The 23,704-nt window shown below is 35.1% G+C and overlaps 1 protein-coding gene across 1 annotated transcript in view; it reads right to left on the minus strand.

The window, feature by feature from the left end:
• The window catches only part of nkain2 (sodium/potassium transporting ATPase interacting 2), a 228,413-nt gene extending 207,535 nt beyond the window's left edge, over window positions 1-20,878 (minus strand). The window contains exon 1 of the mRNA XM_073816967.1: window positions 20,046-20,878. Coding sequence (XP_073673068.1) covers window positions 20,046-20,099 — 54 coding nt within the window. The 5' untranslated portion in view covers window positions 20,100-20,878. The remainder of the gene's footprint in view (window positions 1-20,045) is intronic.
• Window positions 20,879-23,704: the final 2,826 nt, after the last annotated feature.

A 23,704-nucleotide genomic window follows, 5' to 3' on the forward strand; every position in this document is an offset into this window, starting at 1 on the left:
TACCTATAAATTATCTATCTGACATCCATCAATATATTACATGATATAAATTGCTCAAATAGTAAAACAATAAATATAGTCACAATAAAACAAAAAAATTGTATAAATAAACATTTCTGTCTATAACAAAAATACTACATATAATGGTAGAAGTTAAATATGTAATACATATTTTTATTACCACAATAAAAATAAAACAATTAATTATTATTTCTCTCTCTATATATAATGATATAATATAAATTAATCTGTAAATTAATCTATAGGTTAAATATGTATTACATTTTTAATAAAACAATAAAAATTAAATAATTGAATTATTCTCTCTCTCTCTATAAAGATACAAATTAAATATTATACTTTGTGTTATAAAAATAAAACAAAATAAATCAATAATAACATAAAAATAAATCAATATTTTAAAAGTAATAAATTTAATTAAAATTACCTATACATTTTGATTTAATTTTAAATATAAAAAATCTACCTATCCATCAATCCATCCATCCATTAATTACATATTATAAAATATATATTATAAAATAAAACAATAAATCAGTAAATATAAATAAAAAATGTATAAAAAATAAAAAAGTACATAATGCTATACATTAAATATTATATATATATATTTTTAAATAATACTAAAAACCAAAATAATATAATGAATAATACAAAAAGTATATGTATTTATTAGGGCTGTCAAACAATTAATCGCGATACATAGATACATAGATGCTAATTCTGCATCCTGTTTTCTTCAAATGCAACTCAAAAACTGAATCGGTTAAAACACCCAGGTTAAAAAAGAGCAGGTGTTGCTCAAACAGCGTTCGAAATAAAGAAGGATGGCTGTATAGTATGTGCTAGATATGAGCTTTGACCCTTCAGACCTGCACATTCTCAGCTGAGCAGAACAGATGTGGAACAGCCCACCCCATCAGCGTGAGCGCTTCTTCATCTGAGCCACGCCACAATGACAGATCACGCGTCAGGACAGCCCTCGCAGGTCCTGCAGCAGCGGAGCCGTCCTTGACCAGGCGTGCCGTGGCGGTGTAAGAAAATCTCTTATCATGTTCCGATATGCAGAGGCACAGTCGTAATCAGGCTAAGTGCCATGCTGAGGCGTGAACCCTGCTAAAATGCCATTCCAGGCACCCATAAAACACTTTATGGAAAATAAAGACCAATCTCACTACTAAGTATCGATCGTAAATTATCGTAACATTTGCAGGCAGTCAGCAGAGAGATGTTAACCACTAGAACTTATCAAAGGGGGTGTGTGGCTGTTCTGCTTGGACATGTTCAGAGTCTTGTAAAGCAGCTGGTGGCATTGTTGCTGTCTTCAGATTGGATTGCATGTTATCTTCATATTACAGTTACAACTACATGCAATCGGTTTAAAAGAACAGTTCACCCAAAAATAAAATTCTGATTTATTCATCCTCATGTCGTTCCAAATAAGTATGACTTTCTTTCTTCCTTGGTGAAAAATGACTACAGGATTAAACTACCCCCTTAAGTTATGAAATTTAAACGGTTCTAAAGAATATAAGAAATGGATAGCAGCAAGCCTATGTACAGTATACATTGTAGGTAAAAGCAAACAAAGAAACGTTAAACCTATTTCAGCTTGGTTAAATATTTATGATTCCTTTGGCATCAAAAAGCACTCATCCTAAAAGCTTTTCTTGTAACAATACTGTATGTTCTCGGGAAACAGCCTTTTGGATTACAGGACTGCACGCTTTAAACAAGACAGTTAATACATTACCTTACAATCAATGTGCAAAAAATATACTGAATCATATTTTGGATTTATGCATTAAATTGATCAAAAGTGACCGCAAATACATTTATAAAGTTACAAAAAAATCATATTTTAAATGAATACTGTTTTGAATTTTCAACTTTATATTAGTCATAGAATCTAGGGATGCACCAAAATTTCGGCCACTAAAAATTATCAGTTTTTGGCTGAAAATATAATCCAAAAATATATGGTCTGCTCACATGCTCCGATCATAATAACTTTGTAGGACTATATATTATTTGGATAATTAGTCCCAAACAAAAAAAAACATCTTCAACATTTCTCACATTATCATAGTTTATTCGCTATAGTTTAAAAAATGGTAACAAAATATGACAAGAATTCAGGTCCCAAATTATTAGTAGTCCACTGTATGAAAATGGTTGGGTATAACATGTCACAGTTTATTTTATTTTGCTATCCACTTTTACATAAATGAACTATAATGTCCTGCACCCACTAGTAAAAAAAATCAAAAAATATATCTGGTGTCTGAATATTTTTTTGTTTGACTGTATATCAGTTAAATCTGATTCTGTTGCATAGAACTGAATAAAAATAATACATTGAGATTTAATATTAACATATTTTTTGTCCAATTTTATTGTGTTACTTTCAATAAAAAATATGGTAATTTTATTAGGTTGTATATATATTTTTTTATTCAGTATTATTAAAATGACTGAGTTAAATTAAAAGGTCTTACGAAATTACTTTATATTATTGAATAAAATAATAAATAGTTATTAAATAGCATTTTCAGTTTCAGTTTTCAGCCAAGTGCATCCAGATTTCAACCCAGAATTTTCATTTTGGTGCATCCCTAATAGAATCTTGAAAAAAAAATTGTATCACAGCTTCCACAAAAATATTAAGCAGTATTGCAAACTGTTTTCAACATTGAGAATAATAAGATTATAATTCTTGAGCACCAACTCTATTTAATGAGTTCTGAAAGAACAACTGACACTGAAGACTAGAGTAATGAAGCTGAAAATTCAGTTTTGACATGACAAGAAAAAAATACATTTTAAATTAAAATAGATAAAAGCACCCAAATGAGATCATTCAAAGACAAAACTAAGGCAGACAAGTAAAGCATTGAATAAGCCATTATAAAAAGTGGCTTTAGAAGTAAATATATTGTTTATTGTTTCAATACTGTACATAAGTCAATCACTGACCTATAGGGAAACCATTTTGTCTTTCTGTTCAGAGCAGATTTAGACTTAAAGGAATAGTTCAAACAGTATAGAATAGATTTTTTTCCCTCAATAGAACAGATCTGGAGAAATTTAGCATTAATTCACTTGCTCACCAGTGGATACTCTGCAGTGAATGGGTGCCATTAGAATGAGAGTCCAAATTGGTGAAAAAGGCATCACAGTAATCCACAAGTAAACCACACAACACCAGTCCATCAATTAAGGTTTTGTAAAGCAAAAAATAAAAAATAAAAAAACGTGTTTATGAAGCACAAATCCATCATTAGGGAATTTTTACATTGAGTCCATAATCAATAATAACGATTCCTTCAGTAAAAAAGTTCTTCTCCTGTTGTCCTCTCACATCAAATCCACCAAAAATATTTGTTTAAAACTATTTCTGTCATGACAACTCTCGGGAAAGTTTAGCATGGTAATGGATATGACAATGTGAATGTATTTGGTCTTGGTGGAATAGACCTGCTACGCTGCTGCTGTTGAATTGCTACTGCTGTTGGTTATTGCTGTAGTTGTGGATTATTGCTGCTGCAAGCAAGTACAGAACTTTCTACTGCCAAAGAAAATGGCGATACAGTGCTATGAGTATTTAAGACATACTGCTGCTGCACAAAAGCATAAAATAACCCGTAGCAGATCTATACAGGTGGAGCTGGGGAAGGTGGAGGGTTTCAGAGGAACTCTGAAAGCGTGCTGTGAAATGCCTGAAAGCTACCAGCCATTTAAATAGCTGCAAGCTCATTGGTTGTGTACGCAACATGAACCAATCAGCTTGTGCCATATAACTCTGTGATATCATCAGTTACGTTAACAACCCGTCAGCCAGCGTCATCTAGAGCAGTGGTTCTCAATCCTGGTCCTGGGGGACCCCTGCTCTGCACATTTTGCATGTCTCCTTTATCTAACACACCTGATTGAGATCATCAGCTCATTAGGAGAGAGATCCATGAACTGAACTAACAAGCTGAAGATCTCAATCAGGTGTGTTAAATAAGAGAGACATGCAAAATGTGCAGAGCAGGGGTCCTCCAGGACCAGGATTGAGAACCACTGATCTAGAGTTTCATGGCAGAACTAGGTATTTTTGCCTATTTTCACATGTAAATGGCACTTGATTTGCGCATATTTCTCTCCTGATTCAGACAAAACTACTTGATAAAGCAAAATTACAGATAGAGGACTCATATTTTAGCCAGAAGTTATACATTTGCTCATTAAAATGCCTTTTTTGCTTTAATGATCTTAACTGATGGATGTGTTGTAAATAATTATGATGTTTTTATCAGCTGTTTGGATTCTCATTCTGATGGCACCCATTCACTCCATTGGTGAGCAAGTGACGTAATGCTAAATTTCTGCTCAGTAGGCATGATTCTTTTTTCTTTTTTTGATAATTAACCAAGCTAAATTCATGTGTCAGATTGAAGGCTTTGTAGGCATATGAAGTGAACAGAAGAAACTCACTCCAGCTTGATCACATTTCACTTCTTGGCTGCAAACTATCAAGGGAGGTGACGTCACAATATCAGGTACTACAATGCTGTCACTCAACTATTATCTGCACTCTATCTCTATCTGGAAACAGGTTACAGGAAGTGAAGCAAGAAAAAACTGTGGCATGAAATGCCACGTATTCTGTATAATATCTGTATATATTAAACACAGATGTGAATGCTATACTGCATATAAAAGTAACAGCGACTGAGAATAGAATAGATGTTAAAAAAAACTCTGTTTTACTTCAACTACGCTTGAACACACATACAAAAAAAAAAAGCTTTTATTCACAGCCATTCTACTGGCCTGCCTTGTTTCGTTCTGCTGAAGCACATAAGCGCTTTTGTCTGTATTCCCATGGGATCCCATCCTCTAGGCTCTACCGCTGCAGTCAGAGGTAAAAACGCTTCTGCTGTGGCAACAACGCAGAGGATTTATCAGACAGGTGATACAAATGCGTTATGGGTATTCATATTTCCAGACAATAACACAAGGGACTGTTTATTATTAGATCAAAAACTATAGGCAACCGCATTAGGAAGATGTTGTTCTAACAAAGTTTGCTGAAACACAGCCAAACCACAAAAGGCAAAAGATGATGGCTTCATTCCCAGATGCAAAGTGAGGTAACTTTACCGTAAAACGACTTTCACAAAGTCGGATACACACTGTGGCTGCCGAGCGTCGGGTGTGGCGGTGAATAACTCGAGGGTTTTAAGAAGAATGACAGCAGCAACGACAAGCAAGCAGAGAAATGCTAGACTGTCAGTCTAACAGATTAATTAATGGAACTGATTACACAGCTTGAACGTAACAGCATTCACAAAAGTGTTCAAAGAGTGACATTAAACATGCATTAAAGATGCAATGTGTAATTTCTGTATAGCATTACCTTAAAAAAACTGTTAAACCTGTCAACAAAATTAAATGCTGAATTAATTAAACTGTCAATGACAATCAAAAGAGATTAATAAAAGTGCATCATGATGACAATTAAATTAAATTTGCATGATGAAAATAATTTGAATATATATATATATATATATATATATATATATATATATATATATTAAAAAGTTTGGGAACAGTAAGATTTTTATTGGTTTTAAAGATGTCTCTTATGCTTATCAAGGCTGCATTATGAAATATTGATACTATAACTGTTTTCTATGTGAATATATATTTTAAAATGTAATTTATTCCTGTGATACAAATCTAAATTTTCAGCATCATTACTTCAGTCTCCAGAGTCACATGATCCTTCAGAAATCATTCTAATATGCGGATTTATTATCAGTGTTGAAAATCTTGAAGACCTGTGATACCCTTTTTTCAGGATTCTTTGATCAATAAAAGGTTAAAAAGAACAGCATTTATTTAAAAAAGAAAGTTTTCAAACAATATACACTACTGTTCAAAAGTTTGGGGTCAGTTAATTTTTTATTCTTTCTTTTTTTTGAAAGAAATGTATATTTTTTTATTTAACCGAGGATGTGATAGCATAGATTTACACAGTTTAAAAATTATGTTTTGAAGTAATGCTGTTCTTTTTAACTTGTTATTTATCAAAGAATCCTGAAAAAAGAATCACAGGTTCCAAATAAAATTGGCAGCACAACTGTTTCCAACATTGATAATTCTAATAATAAATCAGCATATTAGAATGATTTTTAAAGGATCATGTGACACTAAATAACTAGAGTGTGACTAGAGTAACAGTAAATTCAGCTTTGCATCACAGGAATACATTATATTTTATTGTAAAGTATATTGAAACAAAAACAGATATTATTTTATAATTGCAGTATTACTGTTTTTTCAGTATTTTTGATCAAATAAATGCAGTCTTGATGAGCATAAGAGGCTTCCTTAAAAAACATTACAAATCTTACTGATCCAAAACATTTGAGCGGCAGTGTATATATACTATTAAATATTTTAAAAAATCATGTTTCATTTTACATTGTATTTTTATCACCAAATTATATTTATTTAGTTTCAATTAAACTAGATGCAATTTTAGTCAGTAAAAATGGCAAATAAATTATGAATATGTCATGACATTAATAAATATATGACATGAAAATATTATGACATAATATTACATATTACCAAACAAAAATTTATATTATTGTATTTTATTTATAATTTATAGTTTTATATAATATACATTCTAAATAAACTATTCAGCTTTATTTTAGTATTACTGAGATACTATCATAGCTTTGCTAATATTTACTAAACAAAAATATATATTATTATATTTTATTTATAATTTATATTTTTATATACAATACATTCCATATAAACTATGCAGTGTTAATATTACTGAAATACTGTTATAGTTTTGTTAATACTTTAAAATCTATTTTGTTTTTATAAAAATGTATGTTTATATAAATTTTTGTTGTTTTTTACAAGTGTCATTTTTATTATCTTGTGTTGTTTAATGTCTACAGTTTATTTTTTTTTTGCATTTTTATTTTAGTTTTAGTTATTAAATACATCAAGATGAGAAATTTAGTTTGGTTCACTAGCTAAAATAAAATAATTTTAGGTTTTTATATTTAGTTTTCATATTACATTTCAGTTAATATTTATTTTAAGTAATGCAAATATTTTTTATGGTTTTAGTTTTACTTACCTATAAAAGAAAAGAAAAGAAAGTTCAGCTTTAAAGGAACACTCCACTTTTTTTGGAAATAGGCTCATTCTCCAACTCCCCCCGAGTTAATAAGTTGATTTTTACTGTTTTGAAATTCATTCAGCCGTTCTCCTGTTCTGGCGATATCACTTTTAGCATAGCTTAGCATAAATCATTGAATCCTATTAGACCAGTAGCATCACGTTCAAAAATGACCAACGAGTTTCGATATTTGTCCTATTTAAAACTTGACTCTTCTGTAGTTATATCGCGTACTAAGACCAGCGGAAATGTAAAGATACGGTTTTCTAGGCCGATAAGATTAGGAACTACACTCCCATTTCGGCGTAATAGTCAAGGAAGTTTGCTGCCGTAACATGGCCGAAGCAGGCGCAGTAATACCACACAGCACATGTGCAAATGTTTACTTCCGTCAACATATCCAACGTGCATGCACAGCACAGGCAGCGTTCCTCGCCATGGAGACATTTGTGAGAGACGATTTAGAAGATATTTACTTTGGTGCAGATCCTAAACCGTATCAATTTGAACCAGCTAGAATTCACTGAAGCTAAGGTTTTGGTACGCGAAAGACAAGAAAGTGTGTCTGAACTGCCTGGGACAGAAGGGATGAGGAGAGCAGATTCGCGCTGGTGGGGCTTGCCAACCCATGCCAACTAAAAGTGAGTGCCTGTGTTGTCGCGAGTGGGACTAGGTATTGCCATCGATGGCAAGGGTGGATCTACCTGATGAGGAAGTGGCATGTCGCAACATCCGAGGACTTGGATGCAATGCTGCATCCTGCAGTAGTAGATTTTTTTTTCCGGTTTGACAAAATAAACTAGAAAAAACGTCACACGCCGAGTGGACCTAATGGCCAGCTGTCGCAAGAGTAAGTTATTCCTGCTACATTATATAATATAAAGATTTTAAATGCATACTGTCAGTTTGCATTTTCAGGCTTACATTCATGATGTACACTTTTACTCAAAACTGACTTTAAAACACCACCGACTGTTCGCAATAACTTTCTTTTGCAATCACACATGGAATTTGGTCATAGCAAATACTAAGCCAACTGTTCGCCCAAACCTAGTCGTCAGGGGTTGCATTTCACAGGTAACGTTAGCAATTAATCATGTTTCACTTACAGCCGTGGGCGATGCTCCTTGTTGTCCTGTCTGTAACGTTAGTTTGAAGATTGTTGGGATCGCCGTGTCCTTTAGACGCCGTGCTGTAGTACCGGTAAAACTATCCAAATAGTCATCTGGTTCAAAATCCTCGGAGCAAACACGCCATTTCTTGATCGTTTCTAACGGTGTTTTGAGATCCATGTTCAGAGCAGCCAGCCATTGATTCATTAGTCGAAATTGCTTTTTTTTCGTGGGAATTGGTAGTAGATTACGTCTTCGACTTACTATCACAGCCCCTTACAATGCACATAACCATAGCTAATCACACACAGGTAAATCCAGCCACTAACAATTTACCAGCTGCAACAACCGGAATTACACAAACTTAGCACCGGTCACATTGGAAGTTACCTAGCTGGGATCTAATTTCAGGCGCTGTGTGATATTAATGCGCCTGCTTCGGCCATGTTACGGCAGCAAACTTCCTCGACTATTACGCCGGAATGGGAGTGTAGTTCCTAATCTTATCAGCCTAGAAAACCGCTGCTTTACATTTCTGCTGGTCTTAGTACACGATATAACTACAGAAGAGTCAAGTTTTAAATAGGACAAATATCGAAACTCGTTGGTCATTTTTGAACGCGATGCTACTGGTCTAATAGGATTCAATGATTTATGCTAAGCTATGCTAAAAGTGATATCGCCAGAACAAGAGAACGGCTGAATGGATTTCAAAACGGTAAAAATCAACTTATTAACTCGGGGGGAGCTGGAGAATGAGCCTATTTCCAAAAAAAGTGGAGTGTTCCTTTAAAGTCTGTCAGATGAGCCACTAGTAAGGAAATTTTTCTTTTGAGATCTTTTCTAATTCAATGCCAAATATTTTTTCTAAATCTCTTTGTATTCCCAGCAACCTGTCCCGAAATAACCATTAATGTGATTTGTGCACTTTATTATGTGAACGACTTGGTTGGAAAGGCTGTGCCAAGAACACAAAATGCAAATTCAAATCAAACAGCTTCAGAAAACAAAACCAGCCAAAAGGCATCATGATACACATAATGCAGTACTTGCACTGTTCTGGGCTTTGACGGGTCAAAAGGACAACAATAAGAAGTCTGGATCCTCCGTGTTCAGCTACTGGGCAGCATTCCAACATTTATACCTGTTGTTGCTAGGAGACATTCCCGCTAATGTTTACGGCTCGCCTCAATCAAATGGGAAGCTGGCAAATAGCGTGCAGCACAGCACAGGTATCATCGCCGTAACCTTTCGTGTTCTGAAATCTCACGACTGCGAAAAAGGCATCCGGGGCGGGAAAAGAAAGGTTAATTTAATGCCGAAGGAAGGAGAGATGCCTGAAAAATGTCCTGCAGCAAAGACTTTTTCCCATCGCACATTTGCCGCACTTGTGTTTATTGGTTTTGTTAAGCTGGGAATGATTTATAACATCTGAAAAGCCATTAAATCTTTCTGCCTTTTTAGATTTGGATTGAGGTGTGGAGAAGCCAATTCAATTTACTTGCCAAATATCAAGGACTTCTTTTCCCTGAGAGGCAGCTCTTCAGTCGCAGTCACAAAGCCAAAGAGCTTCAGTCGTTCGTCCATGCTATTCTGCCTCCATCCTGCTTGTCAATCTGCGATTCTTTATTGTCAAATTCAGGAAAATATTAGCAAACAAAGCGATCTGATTCAACAGTCCTACTTGCATAACAAATCAATGGATCTGCACCAAGCACGATGTGAAAAGCTTCCAGCGACATGCGAATGTAAAACTCTAAACAGCCAATCACAAAAACAGCTAATCAGAACATATTTTATCCTTGTTATATTTGCCTTTCTAGAGAATTGAAGATGTCTTTTTCCACAAATGATGTATGTATGTAAATTGTACACAAGGTACACATTTCTAGTAATTGTGCAGTTAATTCTCATATTGTATTTTCAGAGTTTTGGAAGTTTTGAAATATGTGTCCTCTCCACAAATGTGTCACTACTGAAACATAATACATAATTTAATAAGAAGGGTCATATTGACCTATTAAGATTTTGCTTACATCTTCCTTGTAAATATATATATTTCTTTTTTATTGAAAAAAGTTTTCAGAGGTAAATCATTAACAATTACATTTGTAACAATATTTCAAGTGTGATTTATGAGATTTGTTGTATTTTGAATCCAATTTTTCTTTGAAAAAGGCAAAAAGTTGATCATACTGATTTCAAACTTAAGGACTCTTTAGTTTGAATATACTTTAAACCAAACACTATCATAACATCTCAGTTGATAATTCAGTATAATTTATTTTTGACAAAACATACCATGTTTCGGTCATGACAGCACATTTTCAGTAGTGACAGTAACATCAAATTAAAGAATTTTAACCCACATGCTAAAACACTACTGAAACATAATAAAATACAAAAAAATTCCATAACTGTATTAAAATTTTGTTTATTTTCCCCAGATAAAGGATTATGTGTTCTCTTTTGTCACTACAGAAACAATTACGACATGTTTCGGTCGTGACTGTTACGATAATGACAATTTTATGGGATAACACCCAAAAAACAAATATGCCACTACCAAAACTTCACCAAATGTTTTGGTCGTGACAATTTTATAGGATAAAACCCCCAAAACAAAGATGTCACTACCGAAACTTCCCTAAATGTTTTGGTCATGATTGCTACGGTAGTGACAATTTTATGGGATAACACTCAAGAAAACACAGATGTCACTACCGAAACTTCACCAAATGTCTTGTACAGTTACAGTCACTTGTTGTGACTGTAAAAAGTTTTCACCAGATTCAACTTAAAAACCTAAGTTCAGCAGCTGCCTTAAAATGTTAAGCTGCATCAGCTTAAAACTACAAGTCATTTTAAAACTTATTACAATAAAAATAAGTCGATTTAACTTGTGAGTTAAAATGACTTAAGTTGATTTAACTTAAAATTTTAAGGCAGCTGCTAAACTTACGTTTTTAAGTTGAAACAGGTGAAAACTTTTACAGTGTAGTGACAATTTAATTGGATAACACCAAAAAAATAACAAAGATGCCACTACTGAAACTTCACCAAATGTTTTGGTCGTGACAATTTAATGGGATAACACCAAAAAAAACTTAAGATGTCACTACTGAAACTTTACCAAATGTTTCGTTTGTGACTGTTTCGGTAGTGACAGTTTAATGGGATAACACCCCCCAAAAAAACAAAGAATTCACTACCGAAACTTCACCCACTACCGAAATTTTTTGGGTCGTGACTGTTACAGTAGTGACAATTTGATTGGATAACACCCAAAAAACAAAGACGTCACTACTGAAACTTCACCAAATGTTTTGGTCGTGACAATTTAATGGGATAACACCAAAAAAAAAAAAACTTATGATGTCCCTACTGAAACTTCACCAAATGTTTTGTTCGTGACTGTTTCAGTAGTGACAGTTTAAAGGGATAGTCCACCCAAAAATGAAAATTTGATGTTTATCTGCTTACCCTCAGGGCATCCAAGATGTAGGTGATTTTGTTTCTTCAGTAGAACACAAACGAAGATTTTTAACTCAAACTGGTGCAGTCTGTCAACAAAGTCACCTACATATTGGATGCCCTGGGGGTAAGCAGATAAACGTCACTACCGAAACTTACCCAAATGTTTTAGTCGTGACTGTTACGGTAGTGACAATTTAACTGGATAACACCAAAAAAATAACAAAGATGTCACTACTGAAACTTCACCACACGTTTTGGTCGTGACTGTTTCAGTAGTGACAATTTTATGAGGTAACACCCAAAAAACAAAGTTTGATTATTTACAAAGAAAATATAAAATAAATGTTTTTTGAACTTTAAAAAAATATTTAATATTTAATAACGGAATTAAATGCAAGAAATATTTCAATATCATTTTCATAAGATTAAATGTAGGGGTTAGGGTTTGGGACAGCCACCTCCCAATTGCCAAGTACCCAGTCAATGATGATTTTATATATATTAAGCTAACTGATATTTTGAATATTATTGTGGGTTTCAATAGATAATAGAAGGATCTTAGTAAGAATCTAAGATTTGAATACTTAAATGCTTTTTAAATGTGTTTTTTGGTTTTTGGACAGCAGTTTGCACCAATTCTGTTGTATGGCCCGTATATGCAGCCTTCATGTAGCTCAAACAGTAGCGCAAGACCTTGGGTTCAATTCCCAGAACAAGCAAGAACTGATAATATGAGTACCTTGAACACGAGACTCTTTGGATGAACATGTCGGACAAATGCTTAATATTCAAGGAACCAATAAGACTGCATGGAAGCAACAGCCAAATAATCAACTAATCTGATTGACATAAAAAAGATAGCTTTATCACATATTATTTAATTGTGTGAGAGAAAGTGTGCAAGCTAATAAGCAAGTTTAAATTCATGGTGTACAAAAACATTCAGTTATACATAGTAGAGTTATGGCATGAATGCTTTGATGAGATGTAAATATTTGGATTCATTATGCAAAACAGCTTCCTAAACCATCTGTCAGTTTCGGGAAATCAAGGTCACGTCGCAAAGGCATTGCACAGCAATTTAGAACGATATTCTGCCAATGCGATTGTTTTGTTTGGCAAACGGACTGGTCAAAGTGCTTTCCGTCTGTATGCTAGGAATCGGTTTACTTCCAAACCAGAAAAAAAAAGCAAAGAAAGTTGTCACAGCACTTTTACACGCTTACAGGCGAACTCAATCAAATATACACAGAATTAACCTCAAAAAATGTACGTTTGGCAAATCACCTGCATTCAGGAGAGTAATTAATTTCAAGAGCTCAAGCCTTTCTCCTGCACAAGGCTGATTACGATGAAGGAAAACAACAATTAAACCTTTGTCTTTGTGCTGTTCCAAGAGGAAAAAATGACAGCAGACATTCATACCAGTTTGAAAACAAAGCAATTATAGAAATGTGTAGCGGCAGGTGTAGAATATTTCAAGAGACTTTACAAATGAACTCAGTCTGTGACCTCAAGAACAACAGGTGTCTGTCAGTATCTGGGCAATCTGTTATTCGCCAACGTCTAACCTAAGTATTTTTTTTTCCCTTTTCAATTTACCTCTTCTATTTTTACTCCCAAGGTAACATTAGAGTTAACAATCAATCTTGGGTGCATATGAGTAAACATACATTTGTGGCAAAGAATAATTTGTTTCCTATGACAGTACAAGGTGCAGAAAAAGAGCATAAACAAATAAGAAAACAATAAGATGGATGAACAACATAATCCAAACCTTAACATAAACGTATTTGAAATGACAAATGCAGAAGCTGATTCAAGTTAAATCATAAATGTTAAATGCACAGAGCATCTTTTGTAGTTTACTGGATGTCATTTTACCATGTTACTCTACTACAATTAATTATAAGAAAACTGATGCCTAAAAATAAACATTTAATCATGCTCCCTGACTCAGGAAACTTGCCAAATCACAATAACTGAGAACGAATAAGGACAGATGGACAAAATCGACTGAATAACGGATTCCTCTTGACTGTGGTAGACTTCAATGACAGGGAAATAAAACAAACAATATAGTCACTTCCAAAGCCAATAAAGCCTTGTTTAAGGGATACTCGTCTCATTTTTTTTTTCAGAAAACATTGTGATTAATTGCGATGAGTTTGATTTATAAGCATATTATGCAATTCAATCCAATCATTTAGAAACAAACTCAGCAAAGAGTTTTAAATATTTATGATATTATCCAGATTATATAAAACCACATTTTTGACTCTCAACAGTAAATGCTGCATATTGCAGTTAATTCTGGCCAAGAACTGCCCACTTAGACAGCTTTCTGACCAACATGTAAAATGACCAACTGTTGTTGATAAGGGTGTGCGAGGGCAGATAAATCTGAAATCGATGCAGCCACAACAACAGACTGGCGTGCAACAAAGTGGTAAAATATTCAAACAATGATGGTTCAGTTTCAACAAAAACATAGGAAGATAATAAGGAAATTAGAGCAAAATTTGAGTAAACCACATGGTCAGACCTTTTATCAAATTCAGTTTTTTTCCATTTTTAATTTTTCTAGATTCTGTTTTGATAGTTAAATTAAAAAATATTAAATCAAAAAGCATGTCTAATTATTCAAAGTCAAGAAATTAACAGCAATTTATTAAAAGTTTAACAAAATGTACATTTTTAAGGTTCTATGAAATAATTGTATTTTTTTTTCTCAAATTCAGTTTTATTTTTTTACCAAATTCTGAGTTTTCCTAATTTTCTGTATTTTTAATGTTCGAATTTAAAGAATAAAAAGCATGTCTACTTACTTGATTTTATTCAAAAAATATATAATTTATTATTTTATTTATTTATTTTTAATGTTTTAATAATTTTTTTAGTAGTAGTACTATCATTACATTAAGTAATATATGTGACTCTGGACCACAAAACCAGTCATAAGGGTCAATTTGTTTTTAAATTAAGATTTATACATGAATAAACAATGTATTTATTCAGATTCATACTGAATAAATAAGCTTACTATTAGGGCTGTGCAATACTGAAGAAAATTCAATATGCGATAATCTTTATGCAATACGATAATGCTAAAAGTGCCAGATCAAACAGCTTTACTCCGCTGTTTGTCAATTCCGTAAACTAATATAACTATCTTGTGTCATATATAGTAAATATAGTTATTTATATGTATGTATTTTATATGTATCAAGAACCACAACAAATTCCTTGTGTTTGCTCACTCATAAGCTCATTCTGATTCTGATTCTAATATATCTAGCATACATTTCACATTTTGTGAGCAGAAAGCCTAATTTTCATTTGTCATTTTGACTTCAGTTTAGGAACTAAATAATACAAAGTAAAAGTAAAACACTGCTTAGTATTCCCTCTATGAATTCAAAATGCACTGATTTTTATTTAAGCTACAAAAGTTATTTAGGCAAGAGCAGTGAGTGATTTTTTTCTCTTAGTCTTTTGTTCATGGCTCCAAATTTTGCAAGCTGTAGCGATATGTACATTTGCGGTATTTCAATAATTCTGATATATTGCACAGCCCTACTTTCCATTGATGTATGGTTTGTTAGGATAGAACGATATTTGGCCGAGATACAATTATTTGAATATCTGGAATCTAAGGGTGCAAAACGGGGAAAACGCCTTTAAAGTTGTCCAAATTAAGTTTTGAAATATTTACAGTAGAAAGTTTACAAAACATCTTCATGGGACATGATCTTTACTTAATACCCTAATTTTTGGCACACAAAAAAATCTATAATTTTGACCCATACAATATATTTTTGGCTATTGTTACAAATACACCCATGTTACTTAAGACTGATTTTGTGATCCAGGGTCACGTATTTCTGTCAGTTTCTTCAAGTTAAACAGAACTTTTATTTTGACGAGTTGCTGTGAAGACCTTTAAGTGTCTGTTTGTATATGATAAGACAATAGTTCCTCTCAAAAGAAATGGTAAAATGCTCATAAAGTGACTCTCTGAGCAGTTCTAATGATTATGTTTGTGTTCATGTACTCATATATTGAGGCGGCTTCATATTTGAATAGAATTTTTGCAACTTAATATTCACAGACACTAGTCTATATCATGTTTTAGTTTAAGTGTACTGACCTACTTTTGATTTATTCATCCAAAATTTGGCAAATTCAGTCAACATTTCACTTTATACAATAAATGCCATTTTTATGACTGGATTCCTTGATTCCGACCACATTTTCCATCATCAAAGAGCTCTAGTCAGACCTTTCCTCGAGGACATAACAAGATAAAAGGATGTCTAAAAGAAAACTCTTCAAAAACTTAGTTTGAACGCCACGAACCTGCAACCTCAGCAGCGATCTAGTAGCATGTAAACAAATCTTTCCGACTGCCTGATAAAAAAACTAGTGCACGCCCGATTCCCAGAAGTTCCCTTGTGGGCAGCCAATTGGAACGGGCAGATATCACCAGCTGTATGCGTCTTTGCGTACAATATGCATCAGACGGTCTATAGGGAGGCTGTCAGAGGCTGAAGCTAAGAGGACCGCTTTGACAACAGCTATCAAGTTTTTCATCAGCCATAATAGAGTCAAACTATTTTACCAGATGTCCATTCTATGAATGCATCTTTGAGCAATCTCTATAAACACATCCCTTGAGTATACAATATTCTTTTCTTTGCTTCCATGTCAGAATGTTGGGCCTCCAGGCCACACTGTTGAACCACAGGCATTTATACTTGCCAGACACAAAAACCACCAGAGAGAAAACTCTTATAAATGCTTTAACTATGGACATTTTATCTGTGTTATAGCCTTAGGCAATAAAAAACAGTCTGCCTGGTAATTTAGCAGGGCTGAGTGCATTAGCTCTATTTGATTCGTCTTTCTACAGCCATTCCAACAGAATAAAATGGTAACAAACTTTTTATTTACAGTAACTCATGTCATGATGTGACGTGCTCTGCATCACTGGGGCAAAATGGCTGACTAATGCGCACAGATAGCCAATCTGCTACATTAGTTTCTTAGCAGATTAATTTGCAGGAGTTCAAAGCACAAAGAAAGAAAGAAAGAAAGAAAGAAAGAAAGAAAGAAAGAAAGAAAGAAAGAAAGAAAGAAATAAAGAAAGAAAGAAAGAAAGAAAGAAAGACCTTATGATTTCTAAGTTACATAACTACTGTTTTTGTTGTTGTGGTTGAGAAAAGAGCTCTTGCGGTCTAACAAATTACTTAATAATTTCTATTACATATAGTCCACAAGAGAAAATAATCGTTTTTTGTTTTTGTTTTTTCAAAAAATGACCCTATTTAAAAGTTTACATACGCTTGATTCTGTTGTTACCTGAATGATCCACAGCTGTGTTTTTGTTTTGTTTAGAGTAATGAGTCCCTAATTTGTCCTAAACAGTTAAACTGCCCGCTGTTCTTCAGAACAATCTTTCAGGTTCCACAAATTCTTTGGTTTTTCAGCATTTTTGTGTATTTGAACCCTTTCCAACAATGACTGTATGATTTTGAGATCCATCTTTTCACACTGAGGACAACTGAGGGACTCATATGCAACTATTACAGAAGGTTCAAACGCTCACTGATGCTCCAGAAGGAAACACGATGCATTAAAAACCAGGGGGTGAAAACTTTTGGAATTTAAAGATTAGGGTAAATTTTACTGATTTTGTCTTTTGCCGTCTTCTGAAGGGCAGTACTAAATAATAAAAAAAAAAAAGATATTTAAGTGAAATGAGAAAAATGTACACATAATCCATTGTGTTTCCTTCTGGAGCATCAGTGAGAATTTGAACCTTCTGTAATAGTTGCATATGAGTCCCTCAGTTGTCCTCAGTGTGAAAAGATGAACTTTAAAAATCATACAGCCATTGGTGGAAAGGGTTCAAACACACACAAATGCTGAAAAGCACGCTGAATTTTTCTGTATTATTGTCAGGAATACCTCCCTGATGAAACCTATGTGCTACCAACAACATATGAGCATTTGCCATTTATGTTAACCTCTAACCAATAAAATGGAGATAAAATGAAGTTTAAATGCTTCACAATTTCAGACTTTGGACATTAAAAGTTTTTTTCAGGCAATTACCCTTCTTTTTCTCAAGAAGAGCGAGAACATGACTGAGGATTTACCTAGAAATTAAATTTAGTTGCTCTCGCCTACCAAGTTGGTCAACAGGAACAAATACAAAACATTGCAATACAAGAATGTGTTTCCAAACCTTAAAGGAACACTCCACTTTTTTTACAAAATAGGCTCATTCTCCAACTCCCTCCGAGTTAATAAGTTGAGTTTTACCGTTTTGAAATCCATTCAGCCGTTCTCCTGTTCTGGCGATATCACTTTTAGCATAGCTTAGCATAGATCATTGAATCCTATTAGACCAATAGCATCACGTTCAAAAATGACCAACGAGTTTCGATATTTGTCCTATTTAAAACTTGACTCTTCTGTAGTTATATCGTGTACTAAGACTGCAAATGCAAAGCTTCAATTTTCTAGGCTGATAAGATTAGGAACTACACTCCCATTCCGGCGTAATAGTCAAGGAAGTTTGCTGCCGTAATATGGCCGAAGCAGGAGCAGTAATATCACGCAGCACATGTGCAAATGCTAAACTAGCTGGGAACTCATTTCTGATAATACTCCGCCTGCTTCGGCCATATTACGGCAGCAAACTTCCTTGACTATTACGCCGGAATGGAAGTGTAGTTCCTAATCTTATCAGCCTAGAAACTCGCAGCTTTGCATTTCCACCGGTTTTAGTACACGATATAACTACAGAAGAGTCAAGTTTTAAATAGGACAAATATGGAAACTCGTTGGACATTTTTGAACGCAATGCTATTGGTCTAATAGGATTCAATGATCTATGCTAAGCTATGCTAAAAGTGATATCGCCAGAACAGGAGAACGGCTGAATGGATTTCAAAACGGTAAAAATCAACTTATTAACTCGGGGGGGAGTTGGAGAATGAGCCTATTTCCAAAAAAAGTGGAGTGTTCCTTTAAGAGCATCCAGCTAAGGGAATCTCAGTTGTGCTCAGAATGAACTCTCTCTCTCTCAGAATAGTAGCAAACGATCAGAAAATGATCAGAAAAGGTCAGAGTAACAGAGAGGACAAAAGAGAGCTCGGATCAGAAAACGCCCCTCAAAGTTTTCACCCTAATCCCAAACAGCTACACAAAAGTGACTTGGGAGTTTATGACATCAGCCCACTCAAATGACTCGCTTATGACATCATCCTGCTTCTAGTCATGAACACTGAGTAAGGTCTGATTAATAGACACCAGGTGGTGACATCACCCACTACGGCCGATTCCTTGGGTTAATGACCTGCGTGATACATTAACCTACAAACGTCCATTTGGATTAGTGTATTCCCGCTTGCCAGTTGTCATGTGATCCATCACGCACGCCTGATTCACCGTGCCAGCTGGTTGGCATGGCGAGACCGTCGCTGGCCACTATCCATTACTGTAACTGAAAGAGTGATTCAAAAAGGTGTCACAGAGATAGTCTGGGTAGAGTACAATTACTCAGCTCTGTGAATTCTTACAGAGCGCAATGTTGGTGTGCAAACACCAGATTGAAATTGTCTTTTCAAACAGGGCTAGATTAGAAAACATTCTGATGATTAAAGCTCTAGCGAAAGCAATAAGTAATCGTTTTCTGCTTTAGTGGGTCAATGAGACTTGGCTGAGCTTCTTTAACTTAAAACTCCTAATTGGCTGTCAGGACCTGTGGTAGTGGGAAGATAAGCATAAATGATAGTGGCCCCAGGCTAATGACACAAGCCCTGCCTTCATGAGCACCATCAGCCCTCCGGTGTAATATAACGAGGCAGGGTTTCCACATATAGCCCCATATTATTTCCACTAAGATTACTCACGGCCACATACATCTTAGTGCCGTGTCACTGACCACTTGTCGGGTGGACACTTGGGTTCTTGAGTTCTCAGTTTCACTTCTGGGAGACAACTACAGTTTTTGCACAGTTACAAGTGACTGAATCTTTAAACCAAACTGTGTAATATCACACCTGAAAGGTTATAGTGTATTCCAATCAGACTGTTCACCAATTCACCTGTTTTTTATTATATTAGATTGTAATTAAACATGGCAGGTAACCGGAAAGTTCCAGGTTCGAATCCATGAACTATCACCATCACGCAGGTTTAGAAATAACTTAAGCATTATTACTTACCAATTGCATGCCACATATAAATGCCAGCGTGCATCTACCACTGCAACAGCCCATCTTGCCCTCCTTCGCGTCCGTGTTTCCACGTGGGTCGCTGTAACTCCACAAGGTAATGCCGAGGCAACGGGTTTAAAGGGGTCTTTCTTCACTCCAAAGGCGATAGACGCGACTCAAATACGCCCTTCTGATAAAAGCATCCCAAGCGCTCCACCATGTAGGAAGAAGATGTGAAGAAAACTGCATGTGTTTTGACAGAAAAGTAGAATTGAGGTGCACTGCAAAGTCAAAGAGATACGAACAACACTTCCCTAAGTTAGTGGAGAAATAACGATAGCTCCAAATCCGGCACTGAAAGACATGTCAATGTGATCTTCCACGGGTCCGTGTCTGAGAAAACAAAGCCACCCAGTGTTGTTTACGCTCTCAATGCTCCTCCCTCGCGAGAAAGAAACCGAATTAACACATTTTAGGCTGCTATGATTTGGTTTATTTCTCTGAAAGCCGCGGTGAGCGTGTTTAGCTGTCCAGTAGGAAATCCACGGGAGGACAATAATCCAAGCGCGCGTCCTGTAGGAACCTTTTAGCGCAGCTGAAACGTGTCTTCTTGGGTGCCTCAACTACTAGGCTATTGGTGCCTTCCAGCGTTAACTTGCTCGGTCCGGGTGTAGAGGAGGACAAAGAAGCGGTGCATCTTGCACCATCTGACGCTCCAGATTGAATGAAGCGCACACGGTGCTGCTCTCCGCGGGGATGCGACTCGGTTTGTTTCTCACGCAGCGGCTGGTGCTGATGCTGTACAGAGCGCAGATGAGGACCTGGACGTCCCTCAATGCACCGGATGAGCTCTCTGCTCCCTCTCTCAGTGGGCGTGAGAGCAACACGATATGGAAATAATGACTGTGTGGTGTTGGGGGGTCACTGAGCAAGACGCAGATATATAACGGGTTGTAATTGCTTCATTCGCCCTCAGGAAATTCCAGGTCTGAATTTAAACAGAACCCTTGGGTTTGAAAGTCTACAATGAAAAGAAAGGTTCTTGTTAGCAATATAAGAATTCGTTTTACAGGGTATTGTAGTTGAAAGGTGCTTTTGGAGAGACCTTTTATACAGTACCGTTTTGGCCGCTTACTAAGGAATTTACTTCGTGACAGTGAACTGACTTTATTATCCCGCGTATTATTAGTGTTATTATTAGTAGTAAGTATCCTCACCTAACAATAATTAAGCACTAATTAAATATTGATTCAAGATGAAATAACTTTAGAATTTTAGCTATAAAGAGGGTTTGCACTTTCGTCACGATTTGCTCAGTTACTTGGATACTCGGATGTAAACAACAGCATGGATTGCACGGTTAATGTACTACTAAATACGTTGTTCTGCTAATTTATGCTGTCTAAACCTCGGATAAAACGCGTGGAAGATCCTAAATTATATAGAGAAGGATTTAGTAAGCAATATTTGGACAAACTAAAGTTAATAGGTTGTATATACATATATGCAGTATGACTTAAGATATTAGCCTAATATTTCACCTACCTGACCGGAAATGATAAGAACAAACACAAATGTTGTAAAGATTTGCTCTAAAAGTTCAGTTTGGCCAACCACAAACACCTTTTGTTCCTCAGACAGTTTTTTTGCACTCTTCCTTGATTTGTTATTTCTTAACTTTTGTCAGTCTATAGTAATCCAAATGATTTTCCCGCTCTAACCGATTAGTACAGGCCAAAACATGACAATAACTGATCATTTTTTTAGCAAGAATAATCAGCAAAATATGCGAGATTTGTTCGGTTCAGTGGCATTGTTACATTCCGTGCCACTGATATGGCTGAAAGATGACGCGGCGTGAAAACACTCTATAGCAACAAGATGAACACTGCTAATACTATTAAAAGTATTTTTAGTAACACTTAAGTCTTCCGAGGTTATTTTCAGTACAGTTGATAACAGACATGATGGCAGTGTGAAAAGAGACAGGATCGAAAGTAGTAGGATCTCACCGCTGAATTTTGTGACTGACCAATCAGAAACAAGAATTCCATAGAGCCATAATATGCCGTATACACTTCACATACTATATATACACACTTAATATAAGCATAAAAGTGTACTTGCTAGTAAAATATAGACTACAGACTGCAATCTCTAATGGTCGACATAAACACAAGCCCACACCCCAAAAAAATACACACACAATCAGGCTCTCCATCAATGTTTATGGCAAGCTTTAATTTTCCCAGCAATCCTGAGTGGCAGTAGCATATATTTACTTCCCAATTTCCGGAGGTAATGACTTGAGGCAAAACTGCAAACCCCTCCTTCCTGTCATGCTTGTCCTCTGGTATAATCTAGGATTCATTTCACTTGTACCTGGGAAAGCGATTGAGTTAGTGATAGTGCGTTCTGTTTGTCCGAATGTTCCATGCCACAGGACTCATCTGAGTTTTCCATCACGTCTAGTCCCAAGTTTCCACAATGTCCAGCAAGCAAACTGTTATAAACAAATCAAAACAGTGGAAATAAAAGCCATTAACCTCAGCACATGACAAAACTGACCAAAAAAAAAGCTCTTTGAGAAATAGCCATCTTCGATTCACATCTATGACTTAATTTAATTTCATTACCATCACAAAATTTTAATTATCCGCCTGAAAGTGTCACACTGTTTGTATCTGATAGCTTTCTCAAATCTTCATCTAGATTGGGCAAACTGGGGCGAACCATTAAAGAATACGAAATTAAGAAGGACTGCGCATCTGTAGCAGCTGTACGGAGAGATATCGATCCTTTAAAAATTCATGAGCTACTGCAGAGCCCCGACTTCTATCACTTTAAATTGGACACCAGACAGATGCACTTTCCTGCTTTGTGCTTTAGTGAGGTTGAACTTTGGGTTCTCCTGAATGTTTTATTTGATCTGCTCTTATTCCATCAGCAAGCCATCATAGGATTTTCACCTGTCTAACAGTGAAAAATCAGGACATTATTCTTTCAAAGGTACCTTTGCACCTTAAAATCACTCTCGTTGACAGGCTGAACCGTGGATGTTAAAGCTGCGTTGTATCATTTAAATAAAACAATGGCTATTTCACATATTTACAAGACAGTCACTGTGGCTTTGAATGCATTTATAGGCTGACTTCCCCGCTAAACAACATATGCTCAATTGTTCTACTACATCTCATATCGAAATCTCCAGTTTCTATCAGTTTAAATCACCATATTATCATTTGTTCACAAAGACGGAATTCTTATAGAAGATTTGGGCATGTGAGCAGATGGTTGCCATGCTAAATAGATGTTTTTCTGATTTGCAATGGGTTCAGCTAAGGGCTAAAGAAATTCACAAATCGTTATATACATAAATTCATGCAGCAGATGCTTTTATCAAAAGTAATTTACATTAATTAACATTATAATATTTATTACATATAGTAAATATAAAATATATATACATAATATTATAAAATATTTTTACATATTATATTAATTAATATATTATTTAAGTGATTGCTTTGGAATACAAATAGCAGTTTTTATTAACAAACAAAAAAAGACATTTCACAACTGCAACCTATTTTTTTTTCTGCAGGCTTGTTTATTATTACCTCGAGTAACTCTATTTGTCACACACTGCAACTATGGGTATGCGTGAT

The sequence above is a fragment of the Garra rufa genome, chromosome 13, assembly GCF_049309525.1.
Source record: "Garra rufa chromosome 13, GarRuf1.0, whole genome shotgun sequence".
NCBI classification, from domain to species: Eukaryota; Metazoa; Chordata; class Actinopteri; order Cypriniformes; family Cyprinidae; genus Garra; species Garra rufa.